Consider the following 16,654-nt stretch of genomic DNA (forward strand, 5'->3'; position numbering starts at 1 on the left):
TCCTCGTCCGGAATGTTGTGCATGCGATGGAAATCGCTACAAACCGTCATTTTCTGCTGGAAACCAATGTCCAGTAAGTCCATACGGTTGTAGTGGATATTGAAGTCCGGTACAGACGAACAACACGCAAAAATACACACAAAAAACATAAAAAACGTGCACAGGTAGGGAGAGCTTGTAGCTGCAGCAGTTGTAGTAGAATTGTGTGTATATAGTAGGGTTTTCCAGAAGAAAAGGTAGAAGCAGAAGTAGAACCAGAAGTAGAAGGCGGAAATATGGCGTTTGACCGACAAGATGGCGTCTGTTACAATCTGGATCGGCTGTGACGTCACATGCAAGTGCTCCATAGAGCAGGGGTGGGCAATTATTTTTTTCCATGGGGCCACATGAGAAACAGAAAATTTTGTGGAGGGCCGGACCAAAAAGCTGAACTAAATTCTGCATAATATTAATTGTATTTCTTTATATAAAGCAGCAAATAACGTTGTTTTTACAAGCTGCTAAGACTGGTAAGAGTATGGAAAAAACGAGGTTGCCTTACAAAAAATGTCATTTATTCAATCAAATTTCCCAAAACAATGGTTAACAAAATGTGAACGTTTGTACCTTTTTTTTTTTCAGTCACATTCACCCCAAAACACAATAAAGACATCACAATATTGTCTTTCTACTCCAAATATCAAGCAAGATACATCATATTATAATAATGATGCCCACATTTGTAGTCTAATCACCTTATTTGGTGTTTCAGTTTTTTATTTGTTCAGTGAGAGAAATCTAGACTCTGCTGGTCTTTATCGAGTGCATCAGAGTCAGGTTGAATGTCTGAGGCGGAGATGCGAAGCACAGCTGACAGATGATCATCAGTCGATTCGGTGTAGGAATCAGATCCTTTTTTTTTTTATTAAATTCAAACATAAACAGAATTATTTTATATTACAACATAAAATCACACCTCCTCTGAAAATATAATCTAAAAAGAAAACTTAACTTGTATACAATATATGTAAAATGAAAAAAAAAAACGAGGGGTTTATGAAAGGATAACTTCTGCTATGAATGTGTACAGTATATTTGCATGGGGATTGTTTATATATTTCAGACATTTTTGTAACAAGGACAATTCATTCTTAAGAGCAGGCCATGAAGGGGGGGATTTGGCATATCGACACCTGTGTATGTAATATTTTGTAAAAATCAGGGATCCCAGACGTCCGCTATTTAGCGGAATTCCGCTATTTTTCTAGCCAAAGTGGTGTTTTTTTTTTTTTAAATCTCTTGTATATCCGTTAAAAATATGTTTAAGTAAAATGACCAGCAGAATACGTTCTGATTTGGTTTGCTTGTTTAGCGATGTTTTTGTCAGCTTTGTTTGTTCTCGTTGACATTCGGGAACACTCGGAAGTTAAATTGATGTAAATACCGCGAGACTTCTCGTTCTATCGCGTACAAACAATATGGCTGCGCCCTTTCGCTAGAAAATGTGTTTTAACTCCGTTCGTGCTTTTGTTTCTAATGCGTTGAACTTAATTCAATATGCAGGGCTGTGAAATTTCCACGGATTCTGCCGCGAAAAATATCATCATCACAAAACGTCTATTTTTGCATTAAATCATTGGGGGGGGTCTAGTCGGTTTTAATCGCCTTGCACGAGACCGGCGGCTCAATAGAGCCGGACTCGCGGAGTTTTATGCAGCTGAGCGTGGAACACGTCTTGACTGCGACTCGTGCATGGCGGAGCTAAAAATGGCTATTGCGTGACCTGGCACCGCGTACGTGAATTCTGTACTTACAGGGTACAAGATCAGACGTAGTTAAGATGCCATCAAAAAGGAAAGCTAAGGAGGTGTTTGAGAGAGATGCAAAGAGGGCTAGAAAAGAACACACCGACAGACTGAAGGAAAAGATGAAAAAGAACAAGTTTGCAAAACTGAAAGAGATGGTGTTTAAAGAAAAGAAAATTAAAAGACTTTCATTAGATGCTGTTTGACAGACTATGAACATTTTGTAAATAGCTTTAATAGAGGAATGCAAATACTATAGAACTAATAACTAATAGCCTTACTGAAAGATGAATTGAAAGAAATAGCTGGGAGTGACGCAAAGAGGAATAGAAGGAGCCAGAAGTAAAAGATGTAAATAATATATTAGATAAGAAACATTAGGGGTTTTTTTTTTAAACTTTTGCTCTGTAGACAAGAGACATTGTGACAGATTCTTGGAAAAAGCCAGGACATAATACAGGAGTTAAGTGTAATTTGGAAGACAACAGGTATCTCACTTAAATATTGAGCATGATTTTTCACAAAGTCATTTTGAAAGGCCTATCAAAGTTTTCTTTTATTAACATTTCTTTAAATTATTTACACTTTTTTTAACTTTTATTTTGATTAAGAGATAAAATACATAGGCACTTATTAGATATTTCAAGGTATTTTACATGGATCTTTCATTTTAAAAGGGAAAACTGTTGATAGGTATTTTATATGGCAAAATGAAGACCAAGACTAGTCAAATATTTACTTGTTGATCAATTTTTTACTTGCAGGAAATGCTCATAATACACCATATAACGCCTAAAATGGTTTGGTGTCTGGGGCCCTGTGGGCTCCAGACCCCCGGCTTATGCTGGGGGGGCTGTGCCCCCCCGCCCCCCCCCCCCCCCCCCCCTTTCCTCGGATTTCTTATTTACAATTTCACAGCCTTGAATATGTCGTGAAAAAAAGATATCGTCCATAAAAGAGATAGCGGAACAGTGTCCGGGTTAGAAGTATATTCTTCAAAGCTACATTTTCATCTAATTTTTATAGCTAAATAACACTTTTTTTTTTTTTTTGCCACTTATGTCATTGATTACAAAATATGCCATCAAATAGATACACATTATTGTTAAATTCTGTTGCTTTTCTATGTTAAATCTATGTAAAAAATGTGTTCTATAGCATCTTTAAATGTTAAAATCTCAACAGCTTCAGGGGCCTTGCAGCCTCCTTGACCCCTGCTGATAGTTTCTTACATTCCTCTATTTTTTTTCAATTACTGCTGGGATCCCTGAAAAATAATGAGATTATTCACCAAAAAGTAGGAATCAGATCTACAGATCGGCTCGGGCTGCGGCGCCTGCTGGTGACGTCACACTATGTGATTGGCTGGACCGTTTGAAGGATGACGTACAAGTTTGTGGTTGGTCTGGACAAATTACGGAAGTAGTTATCGCGGGATTAGGTTTCGTGGGATTTCATGTCATGTTCATGTCGCGCGCATTGCGTTTTTGTTGAACACAACTTCAAAATAAAAGCAATGCACATTCAGTCCATGCATGAGGTAAAATTAGAAAATACGTTTATTTTGTAATTTCTAATTAACCTTGCCGGAAAATGCCCAGGTCTGCTATAGATGGATGTGATGAGTTTTAAAGACAAGAGTGTACAAACACTCAGCTGCTGTTTTATTTTTTTTTAAATTAATTAATTTATTTTTTTATATAGACCACCATTTCTCAGGACATCTGTCAGGGAGATGGCTTTGAGCTCTATGGCAACCTTGAGACTGTCTCCATAGAAACAGAGAAGCGAGATGAGAGAAGGATGCTGATAGAAAGATAGATGGAAAGATGATCATTGCCGCTCTTGTCTTGCATTTTAAACAGGAAGCAACCTTTGATATCAGCTGCAATTAACTGATTTGTAAAGTAGCGATGTCCACAATCTGGACACGATCTTTAATGCGCTCTAATGGACGCGGTGTCTGCATTTCACTCTTGGACTCTTCACTATAGCACTGTGTGTGTTGGGGAGCGAGAGGGTTACTTAGTCAGTCTTTCACTTCCACTCACTTGTGTGTAATTTAACATCAGGGTCATGAGATTATTACTAATGGCGATCTTTGGCTGCCTCTGTGTCTGGCTCGTCCTCACTGCTGTGGCTCTAATGCCACTGTCAAATCTGTCCAATGTTATAAAGTGAACATTAGCAGGACTTTTTTTCTTGGCGCCACACTGATTACTCTGTCCACTTTCACTGCATATGAACAGTCGTGTGCTCCGATTGGTTACTCTACTACTAGGATATCAGCTCATATACTGTGAGTAGAGAAAAACAAAATGGCGGAGCGTGTTGCTGAACCAACCGAGGACGAAATAAAAACTCGACTCGAAAACAAAAATACAAAAACAACAAAATATGGAATAAAAGTATTGGATGGAACGAACAAAGGTTGTCTCCCCCCCCCCCCCCCCCCCCCCCCCCCCCCAAGAGTTAATAATAATAATATTGTAGCGTTTTTCACAAATTGCTCCTGTCATTTCGCTGGTTTGTTTACACTGTTCCAGAGACTCGGATTGTTGGCGCGCCTGCGTCTAAAGGCCTCTGCATGCTCTTGTGACAAGGCTTTCGCAGATAGCTTTTCGCAGACAGTTGTAATTTATCGTTGAGCGGGGAGTAATAGGCGTGCGCGATGTTATTCACCGCTACAATGCAAGGGGGCGTGAAATCGCTAGGAGTAGTTGGTGGGTGTGGTTAGTGGAGTGTTTATCCTCCGGTTACTTATAATGACTAGAACTGGAGTCGTATAGATGTACGTACTTCCTCGATCAACCGCTCTTCATGCTGCTCCATCTTCGCTCGTGTTTTTAAAAATGGTGGTAGTGAAAACAAACCAAACCGGGAAAGTAGGGAAGCGGAAGTGCGTGTACAGCAGATGTACAGTGGACCAATCAGAGCCCTCTTGTCTGCGACGCTGTTTGCGAGGCTTCTGCGGTGGTCACAATTTTTGGGAGGTGCGCGCAGAGCGTCTGCGAAGGTGGGGGGGCTACACAGACGCTATCTGCAGCGCCGTCTGCGAGGACTGCGTTGTCAGCATAAATTGGCCTTAAGACGCACTATTTCGAATAATGAACGCATTGTCGAGAGGGGCAGGGGCCAATATGGACGTGAGCATTTTATACCCTATTTGGAACGTTTCGTGGCGTATGACCAGTGTAGGAAATGGGTGCCCGCCCCACTGCCCGTCGTGGTCAGTTTGCAGCAAGGGCGGAATGAATTTATAAGTTGCCAGCCCCACGGGCGGTCCCTCTTTGAGGGGGTTCATCGTTCTCTCGATATTTCATCATATTGAAGGACTTTTCAAGACATTTTCACTAGATTCTGTTGGTTTGTTTACCGATACGGGCGCGACCATATTGTTTTCGCTTAGAACTGAAACGAGCACTCTGACTGGCTGTTGCTTCGGAGGTTCAGCCAATCAGAGAGCTTGATACACACAGCTCAGTGAAATCCACCCCAAGTCTCCCCAAGTCACATCTATGTCTGTGAGTTTGAAAACCAGCGTCCTACCACATGAGTTTTGTCAAAATATCACATAAAATTGATTGTTCCAAATATCTGAAAATGTTGTATGACTATCTTGGGATAAAACCACTTGAATCAAAGACCTCTCAAAAACGAAAACAAACTGAAGAAGAGAGAAAGAAAGCACAACAAAAATATGATAAAGATAAGAGAAGGAGAACTGTTATGGACAGTTGGAAGCAAGAGTTTGACTGGCTGGTATCCGATGACGACAAACAAACTATCTACTGTAAGGTGTGTAGAGCTGCATATGGGCCCTTGTCTAAACGAAAAACCCCAGATAGACTTAGGAAATATGCCAATGGAGCTGTTCAATGTCACTGGTTCTATCAGTCTGAAGCATGATGGTTTGGCTGATCTCAAGCAACATACAACCCCGATTCCAAAAAAGTTGGGACAAAGTACAAATTGTAAATAAAAATGGAATGCAATAATATACAAATCTCAAAAACTGATATTGTATTCACAATAGAACATAGACAACATATCAAATGTCGAAAGTGAGACATTTTGAAATTTCATGCCAAATATTGGCTCATTTGAAATTTCATGACAGCAACACATCTCAAAAAAGTTGGGACGGGGCAATAAGAGGCTGGAAAAGTTAAAGGTACAAAAAAGGAACAGCTGGAGGACCAAATTGCAACTCATTAGGTCAATTGGCAATAGGTCATTAACATGACTGGGTATAAAAAGAGCATCTTGGAGTGGCAGCGGCTCTCAGAAGTAAAGATGGGAAGAGGATCACCAATCCCCCTAATTCTGTGCCGACAAATAGTGGAGCAATATCAGAAAGGAGTTCGACAGTGTAAAATTGCAAAGAGTTTGAACATATCATCATCTACAGTGCATAATATCATCAAAAGATTCAGAGAATCTGGAAGAATCTCTGTGCATAAGGGTCAAGGCTGGAAAACCATCCTGGGTGCCCGTGATCTTCGGGCCCTTAGACAGCACTGCATCACATACAGGCATGCTTCTGTATTGGAAATCACAAAATGGGCTCAGGAATATTTCCAGAGAACATTATCTGTGAACACAATTCACCGTGCCATCCGCCGTTGCCAGCTAAAACTCTATAGTTCAAAGAAGAAGCCGTATCTAAACATGATCCAGAAGCGCAGACGTCTTCTCTGGGCCAAAGCTCATTTAAAATGGACTGTGGCAAAGTGGAAAACTGTCCTGTGGTCAGACGAATCAAAATTTGAAGTTCTTTATGGAAATCAGGGACGCCGTGTCATTCGGACTAAAGAGGAGAAGGACGACCCAAGTTGTTGTCAGCGCTCAGTTCAGAAGCCTGCATCTCTGATGGTATGGGGTTGCATTAGTGCATGTGGCATGGGCAGCTTACACATCTGGAAAGACACCATCAGTGCTGAAAGGTATATCCAGGTTCTAGAGCAACATATGCTCCCATCCAGATGACGTCTCTTTCAGGGAAGACCTTGCATTTTCCAACATGACAATGCCAAACCACATACTGCATCAATTACAGCATCATGGCTGCGTAGAAGAAGGGTCCGGGTACTGAACTGGCCAGCCTGCAGTCCAGATCTTTCACCCATAGAAAACATTTGGCGCATCATAAAACGGAAGATACGACAAAAAAGACCTAAGACAGTTGAGCAACTAGAATCCTACATTAGACAAGAATGGGTTAACATTCCTATCCCTAAACTTGAGCAACTTGTCTCCTCAGTCCCCAGACGTTTACAGACTGTTGTAAAGAGAAAAGGGGATGTCTCACAGTGGTAAACATGACCTTGTCCCAACTTTTTTGAGATGTGTTGTTGTCATGAAATTTAAAATCACCTAATTTTTCTCTTTAAATGATACATTTTCTCAGTTTAAACATTTGATATGTCATCTATGTTCTATTCTGAATAAAATATGGAATTTTGAAACTTCCACATCATTGCATTCCGTTTTTATTTACAATTTGTACTTTGTCCCAAGTTTTTTGGAATCAGGGTTGTAGGTCACATATACATTTATATACATAAACACCAGTAATAAATCATAAAACTAAATTGAATATATGAAATTACATGCATGATGCACTGGTATTACTTGACTTCATGGTCTCAATATCGAAAATCTTGCACAAATATGCAACTTCCAACATAATTATCTGGATAGTCAACAGATTTCAGCATCGGATGAATTTGTTTTGACCGCCGCCATATTGAAGATACGTCGGACCCGTTCGTGTATTTATGCCACCCCGTTTGTAGCGTCCCAAGCGAGTAAAACCTGATCCAAGTCTTTCGCTAGGTGGCGTCTTACGGTCTATGTACGAATATTCGAAAGAGACAAGAAAGCATGGATAAGAAAAAAAAAAAGAGAAATACATCTATTTTGTCATTCTTCGGCAGAAAGAGAGTACATTCACCTGAAAAAACTGATACCCCTGATACCCAAGGTAATTAGTCATACTAGATTTACAACTGCTGTATCATTAGTATCAGACATTATTAATTTTCAAACTTCATAGCCTGAATTTGAACCCAAGATTGAAGATTCAGCATCCCATCTGATTCTCTGAAATTAGAAGTAGAGATGATTAGAGATGAGCAGAATTAGACCGTCACAGCATGCAAAAAACAAACCCATTCTTGTGCTATAATTTACAAGGAGGAGATAATATAGATGTGATGTATAGTGGCCTGTGGTTGAATTCCAAAATATTGCCACTGATTAAACAATATCTCAATATATTTGGTTGAAGCATTGATTTTTGTCATCTACATTGCTTCGTATGGCTTCTAATTAGGGGTGGCACGGTACACAAAACTCACGGTTCGGTACGTACCTCGGTTCTGACCCTACAGTTCGGTACATTTTCGGTACAGTGCAGGAAAAAAAAAATAACCAAAAGGCTATCCTCAAAGGCAGCTTTTTATTGGTTAAATCCCCAGTTGAGATAGCACCACACTGAATTGTCATATATTGATATACATGAATAGTCATATATTGATAGGTGCATCAGTGCAACACATGAACTTTTTGGGTACTTTAACATACAATACGCACGAGTGCCTAAACACTTTTTTACATTCACATAGCTCAGTGAACATAAGTATAAGTATGAGCGCGGCACACTATCGTCCTCTTTAATCCCTCACGCCCGAGAAGTCCATGAATCCGTGGTGAGCGCAATAGAATAGGCAGCTTTTAACCCCTGTTCCACAATTTGTCTCGTTCTGTTGTATAAGGCTGGCACTACTGATTCTCTTACATGGCTGCGGGATGGAGGAGCGTAGCGAGGTTCGAGCACATGTAATAAATATTTGAATCCCGCCTCTTCTACAGTGGAATATGGGCGCATAGCGGCTGCGATGTAAACTCCAATTGCTTTGGTAATTTTTTTTTTTTTTGCTCTGCATGTATTTGTGTCAAGGGTAGGGCTGGGCGATATGGCTGAAATCTGTATCACGATACAAGTGTTTCATATTGGTCGATATCGATAATTATTGAAACATTTTATGACCTATTTAAAATAAGGACCAGGAAGGAACAATACTAAATTCAGACATTTATTTTAAACTTAAACTTCCTCTGACAGCCAATAAGCAAGGAATGTCAACACGCATGTTCGGTGTTACGATCACAACAAAAACTGAGCAATTATCAATAATAAAGTGCTTAAAAAACTCAAGTGTTATAAAAACATGAGCAAAGTGTTAAATGTAAACATAGCAAAACCTGCTATGTGAGAAGGACTGTCATATTTTTAATTTTTTACTGCAAGTTTAGTGCAAAAAAAGTTCGCCCTCTGGTGAATAACATTTAAAAACATAAATAAAAATATGCAGTGCTTTATAAACATAAAAGAAATTGAGTGAAACTGAGGTAGACTTAGACTATTCTTAAACTATTCAAGTATATTTTCATTGAAGGTTTAATAAAATAGTGTTTTGTAAACATAGAAGAAATTAAAGTAAAACTGAGGTAGACTTAAGACTTTACATCTGTAACATCTGACCTTACTGACTTTATCCACAATTTCCTCGCTCGTTCCGGCACTCATCTTTCTTTTCTTGGCCACGCTGTTTCTGGGGAAAAAAAATAAACACGACCACGAGACAACGAGATGGCGCAACCAAACGCGATACTGTTACATGATTGGCTATCAGCGTGTCACTCCCTATGCATTGCTAGGCACCAGAGGACGAGTGCCTTTGCTCATGCAACCAAGCTTGCTTCGCAACAACAGTTGATTGAAAGCGGACCTAAACCAGAGAGAGCTCTGGCTAACGCTTGTTTCTTGAAAAAAAAAAAAAAAAACATTCTATCGAAACGTTCTATCGAACGCATTTTCTATTGATATCAATTATGTGTCTATCGTGATACGTATCGTTATCATTTTATCGCCCAGCCCTAGTCAAGGGGCTGTTGTAAGAGGTTTGGGAGACGTAATTGGACACTTTTCTTCCGTCTCGTCCCGGTGATGGGGATGTCTGGGTGGTGTCGCCGGATATGTGTTAACATGTTTGAAGTGTTCCCACTCACGTAATGAACAGATGTCAAACAACGACGGCAGACCGTCTTTGTTTTGTCAACCACTCGCTCTCCATTGCTGTTATAACTCACGGGGAACCCGAAGTTATCCCACACCACTGACTTGACTGATGATGGTGGGTCTTCTAGCTCTTCGCCACTCGCCATTGTTAGCCCTCTCTCGCAACACCAACAACCTAACAGCGGTACCTTCCCACAGAGCAGAGTTTGTATTTGAAGGTGGAGTTTGTCTATGGACCAGTCAGAGCTTGCAGGTGGCAGTGGTTAAATGTGTCCTGAAGGAAACTCTTGCGAAATAACAGATCCGCGTTCAGATCAATATTAAACTTCTGTACCGTGTGTATTCTCCGTGAAAATGCGTGCACCGAACCGTGACCCCCGTACCGTGACGGTTCGGTACGAATACATATACCGTGCCAGGCCTACTTCTAATACCAAAAAAAAAAAACAGAATTGAGAAGAAAAAAAACAGCCCCAGGGCTGCCCCAGCTGTTCATTGGGCTTGCTTCGCTCACTAGGTTCGCTTCAACTGAAGGATAATCACTGGGCCCCCCATTGTAGAAATGGGCCCCTGTTTTTTTTCCCAGGAGGGGCCCTGTGGGCCCCTTGACCTGCAAAACAATCTGAGTCTCTGCTGTTCATCTTTAAGCATTAAAATGTGTTGATTTTTTTTTTTTTGAGTGATTCCACGCTTATGGGTACTGAAATGGGGACATGAACTTATTTTTAAAAATTCACCTAAAACCATTTCTTTTTTTTACCATCAGGTCACAAAACATGTAATCTTTAATGAATGATATGTTAAAAGATAACTTTAATTTTCTGAGATGTAATAAAAACATTTATATGCCAAAGTCAGAACGTAACAGAAGTGTTGTGAACATATATATTCTCAATTTTAACAATGTAGAATTACGTTTTGAAACATAGGAAGGTGATGTTTTAGCAAATATAATTAATAAACATGTGTAGTAGAATAAACATACACATTCTTTCAATAAGATTAACATAGCAAATATAATTAATAAACATGTGTAGTAGAATAAACATACACATTCTTTCAATAAGATTAACATGGTATATAGCTAGATTGTAATTAATTTGTAACAGACGCGAGATGGACAATCGTAACAGAAGTAATGTAACAGACATCATTTTGGAACTCATAGGCTTGACTTTGGCATATAAATATGTTTTTATTACATCTCAGAAAATTAAAGTTATCTTTTAACATATCATTCATTAAAGATTACATGTTTTGTGACCTGATGGTAAAAAAAGAAATGGTTTTAGGTGAATAAGTTCATGTCCCCATTTCAGTACCCATAAGCGTGGAATCACTCATATTATTATTATTATTTTTTTTTTAAGACTGGTTCAAAAGCTCGAAGTTTGAAAATTACATAAGTGAAATGTCCAAGGAATAATTAAATAAATGTCTGAAGCTATTCTGTACCTCAGCACAACAGCAAGACGGCATATTCTACAAAAAAACAAAACAACACTAAATTCAATTCGTGCAGCCATCGAGAAGTTTTTAAGAAGTCTGCCTAATTTTGTCAGACATTTTGTATAAAGTTTTTATTTAGGCCACACCAATTTAATTAGTTGGATCTCAGATTTTTTTTCAGGAAAAATATGAAGCGAGCGGGCGAAATAAAATTTAAAAAATGCTCTGATGGTAAAATTAGCGGTGGAAATAGACCAAACAATACAGGCAAACCAGTAAACAGAATTTCAACACACCTGTCAAAGATTTTACGCTTCTGTTCGCTGAATATCCTAACAATCACAAACGCAGGCTTTGCAGGACTCTCCTCCACAGGCATGCTTCTTCCACAAGTCTTTATCGAAAGTGAAAGGGGCGATTTGATTGGTTTTTGACATCATGTGACCTCACGTCACGTGACCTTTTCTGTTGGCGGGAGTTTGATTTTGATTTTTTTTTTTAATTTTGCATTTTCTTTAAGCGGCGATTCCGAGAACCAACTAATTGAATTGGTGTGGCCTTATCAAATTTGCTGAAAAAAAAATAAAAATGCTCCATTTTTCAAAATCCAGTGAATGTGGATAGAGAGAAACAGTTATTCCACGCAGTTGGCGCCTCGTCAGCTATCAGCTCATGTACAACTTGATTTTGTGGAATGATTAAATATCTTGATTGTATTATTCATAAACAAATACTTGGTGACGCATAAGATCACATTCACTAAGGGTAAGTTACAGAGGTTTACGTACTTAACCCCTTTTTCTTACTTGGCAACGGATGCTGTATAGACCATCTTTTAATTTTTTTTTTAGATCTTATTACAACAAAATATGATTTTAAAAATGCGCAATGTCATCTTGGAATTATTAGGAATATAAACCTCACATGGAAAATGCCATGCAAAATAAGAAACGGAAGGAATGCACCAGTTGCTCAAGTCAATTTTTCTTTCCAATTTACAAACGCCAGGCATTTTAACTAGGGTTTTTTTTTTTCGTCTCATGCTTAAGACGAACCAAACAGTTCTGTAATTTCATTAAAGTGTTTCTAAGTCCATGGCTCACAGGCAAAGAGTTGGCCATGTGTGCATTCTTCTCCACCAAAAAGCGAGCTTTCATTATTAAACTCTCAACAAAGCAGTTTTATTTTAAAACGTTAGCAGCTTCTAACCTGCACCTATGATGTGCCATTGGAAACTGTGGAACCTTGGCCTCCAGTTAGGATTAATGAGCCTAATCAGAGACACACACACACACACAGCTGGTTGTTACTGCAGGTCAAGTTTTTTAGCATGACTTAGATGAAAATGAGCATGAATGGAAGAAAGAGTGCAACTTTCCCATTATATTATTGCAGAGCACTACAACTGCTGAACTGCAGAAAAATTAGCGCACAAGTGTTTAATATCATCACTGATTTGTTCATTTGAGAAATTTTGAGTCGGAACTCAGCGTTAGAGGTTTCAAATGTCAGTTCTGACACGAGACCAGTTGCAAGCAAGTCGAATTGTGTTTATTTTATTTTTGGATCATGGAACATTTGACAGTAGGGGTGTTCACACGGCAACTTTTACTCCGGTGTAGCACCGGGGCTGCCCCGGTAGAGCGTTCACACGGTACAAAGTTATACCGGTGTAGCCCCTGAAAGCTGCTTAAACCGGTGCAAATCTAACCCTGCTCGGGAGGGGGTTTAAGAAATTTACTCCGGAGTAAATGCTAGTTTGCGGGGCAGCACCGATATAAAATGGGCCGTCTGAACGCTACAGGGGTAGACTCGCTACGCGTGAGGAGAGCTGATTACATACGGGCATTGCATAATTTGCATCCTGGTATTTTGCGCTTCCAAAATGGTGAATATCAACAACAACAGAACTGCGTGTCTTCCAGTGTTGCCAGATTGGGCGGTTTTAAGTGCATTTTTGCGGATTTGAACATATTTTGGGCTGGAAACCGTCAGCAGTATCTGGCAACACTGGTGTCTTCATCCACGTTGTTTTCCCAGCGCTTGGTGATGCCATGACAACCACGTAAAGGAAGTACATTTTCACGCATGCGCATATTTCATTTCCGCATTATTACTATCGTATAGCACGGTCGCAGAAACTGCCGTGTGAACGTGAGTGGGGCTGCACCGGTGCTAACACGCTTCTCTCTAGTAAGCAGGTTTGTGACGTGTGAACGCTCCACAAAATTTACACCGGTGTAAGATATATCGCAACAAAATACATCGGTGCAGCATCGATGCAAATATGTGCCGTGTGAACACCCCTAGTTACTGAAACCAAAGAAAGTGTTTGTTTGCCTTGCGCTGGTGAAGGCTAGCTGTAGGAACAGCACTCATCTCACACTCCTATTGTTATTGATTTCATGTGAAGATAATGGTGCGTGTACTGTGTGTCCGGTTTCTTAATCATCATCTCGAATTAACTTCTCTTTATCTGACGTCTTCTCCTCAGTGATTTCCTCATCCTGCCTGGTTTCATCGACTTCACGTCAGACGAAGTGGTGAGTATTTGTGCATGAAAACAGCCCAGCATCAGTTATTGAGCTCTTCCCTTATTTATCACGCCACATTTAATAACGACTCGCTGAGCGCAAACTTGTCTAATTAAATTGCGCGGCTCCACCACACGCACCGAGACACAACTGCTGCGTCAGTCGCCGTGTACTTCGGAAGCAAACCAAAGCAGGGAGTGGAGTGCAAGATAAACAGCTGGTTAAGGGACAGCCGATAGGGGTGAAGGAGCGCAAATGAGATGTGCAAATGAGAGGCTCAGCTGGAGCCAGCATCCCAGGTGCACAGGGCATGTTCTCACAAGCAGCAGGGTGGCATGCGAATGAGTGTATTTGTATACACATGATGTTGGGGAGGAACCAAGCTGAGGGAGGGAAAAATGCCTTTATATTTAGTCAGTAATTAGTTTTAAATGTTTCTAGTTCATGTTTGTTGCAAAGATGCTTTATAAGATTTCTTGCATTCTTCTTAAACCAGGTGGAACTCGGGCTGAACTGGTGCTGAGCTGTTTCTGATTATTACTGAACAATTTCATGATGAGTTTAGTCAAGCATTTACTGTGTGTTTGTGTCGTGTGTATGTATGCATATATTCTCTGGAGGAAGGAATTGGAAGAGAGTGGAAGATGTTTTCTTGTTTGCTACCACAGGGATGTTAATAATGAGTGCCTGTTGATCCAGAGAGTGAATAACACCGGAGTTTGTGTTTTTGTATGAGCGGCTTTTGGCAGATTCTACCATAACAGAGGCCAGTTAAAGTGCTGATGACACGTTTTTGACATCTTTGGCGATGTTTTATAACATAAGTAATTCCCGATGATCCGTATATTAATTCACGAAGGCGCCTATTTTACAAGTTATGATAATAAACGCGGCTATTTGGGCAAATTTGACGGGGCTGCAGCACCCAGGAGACGAAAGAGGAGGAGGAGCTATATGACGTCAGCGAAAGAACCTTCCTCCTAACTTACCAGTTTGTTGTTGATGCGGCAGGTGTTCAGTTTATCATTATTAGTATTTTTATTAGACATTATTTTATATATATAGTTATTATGCCTTCGCGTTGTGTTGCCGGCTTTTGCTCCAAAACCCACAAGGATGGGGTAAGTTTATTCAAGTTTCCCAGAGATCCCGAGCTGCATGCGAAGTGGGTGAAGCAAGTCCTGCGCACTCGTGACAAGTGGGAGCCCTCACCAACATCCGTCCTGTGCTCTGAACACTTCGATTTGGATTGTTTTGACACCCTTCCCAGCTTAAAAGAATCTCTTGGGTGTTCAGTTCAGCACAAACATGTGTTACTACCATCAGCAGTGCCTACACAGTGTTGCCAGATTGGGAGGTTTCCCGCCCAGTTGGGCGGTTTCAAGTGCATTTTGGTGGGTTTTGAACATATTTTGGGCTGGAAAACGTCAGCAGTATCTGGCAACAGATACTGCTGACGTTTTCCAGCCCAAAATATGTTCAAAACCCACCAAAATGCACTTGAAACCGCCCAACTGGGTGGGAAACCTCCCAATCTGGCAACACTGCCAGTATTCCGGAGGGGGTCTACTAGTAGCTATGCCGGATCCAAAGACAGTCCTCCTGTCAGAACATGTGTTGTGAAATTGACATAAGATAAAGGTACGTAGAGCTATAGATTCTACATGATAATCATAAATGTAATCATAAAGTCAGCGTGATATCAGTCATGTGTTTGCTTGTGAAAGCTTGCGGCTTTCACATGGATTAAAGTTTTCCGTCACTACGACGGATTTCTGTCAACTGGGAGCGCTAAAGGTCAATAATGAGAGTGGTGCAGATCCGAGGGAAAAAAAGGGGGGGGGGGTAGGCCCATAGGTCTGACACCGATGTGATTTAGAACTTCACCAAGCTGCTGTGATTGCCTGTTGTTGAACCCTTTCTTGTGCTATGTTTGAGTATATGTAAAGGAATAAGTTGTTGCGCTAGATAGGCATGCATAAATAAATACAGCCTCCGCTACCACGGTGGTGTAGTAGTTAGCGCTGTCGCCTCACAGCAAGAAGGTCCGGGTTCGAGCCCCGTGGCCGGCGAGGGCCTTTCTGTGCGGAGTTTGCATGCTCTCCCCGTGTCCGTGTGGGTTTCCTCCGGGTGCTCCGGTTTCCCCCACAGTCCAAAGACATGCAGGTTAGGTTAACTGGTGACTCTAAATTGACCGTAGGTGTGAATGGTTGTCTGTGTCAGCCCTGTGATGACCTGGCGACTTGTCCAGGGTGTACCCCGCCTTTCGCCCGTAGTCAGCTGGGATAGGCTCCAGCTTGCCTGCGACCCTGTAGAAGGATAAAGCGGCTAGAGATAATGAGATGAGATGAGATGAGCCTCCGCTACTGTCTAGTCCCTGGGAGGCTCGGCGTAGGCCACTGATGAAACTATTTGGCTGTCCTACTACTAGGCAACTAGGTTACTTGTCTACTACTAATTCTAGGCCTTTTGTAGTAGTAATAATGATATTTGCCTATTGAAAGGTGATCAGGTGAAAAGTTGAAGCCGCAGCAAGACCTTTGCTATTAAGCCTTTTGTAGGCTTCGGCAGACAACATTCTGGAAAGGCTGTGTTTTTCTTTGGTTTGATTAGCCTACGATTTAATCTTTAAACATTATGGTTTCAGCAGTTCGCTTAAACATTGGAGGCTGCAGAGTCGGGCTGCAAGATTTCCCGACACTTGTTTAAGATGCCGAACTTCATAGTAAGGAGAAAATAATTCCACAGTATTTAGTGCCTCGTCAGTCTCAAAAATTAATAGTGAAGGACCAACGCGAATT

At 40.7% G+C, this 16,654-nt stretch overlaps 1 protein-coding gene across 1 annotated transcript in view; it reads left to right on the top strand.

Moving 5' to 3' along the window:
- Positions 1–16,654, top strand: part of impdh1a (IMP (inosine 5'-monophosphate) dehydrogenase 1a) — a 77,560-nt gene that overhangs the window by 11,931 nt on the left and 48,975 nt on the right. The window contains exon 3 of the mRNA XM_060923616.1: positions 13,814–13,862. Within this exon, the coding sequence (XP_060779599.1) occupies positions 13,814–13,862 (49 nt within the window). The remainder of the gene's footprint in view (positions 1–13,813; positions 13,863–16,654) is intronic.

Source organism: Neoarius graeffei, chromosome 6 (genome assembly GCF_027579695.1).
Source record: "Neoarius graeffei isolate fNeoGra1 chromosome 6, fNeoGra1.pri, whole genome shotgun sequence".
Classification (NCBI taxonomy): domain Eukaryota; kingdom Metazoa; phylum Chordata; class Actinopteri; order Siluriformes; family Ariidae; genus Neoarius; species Neoarius graeffei.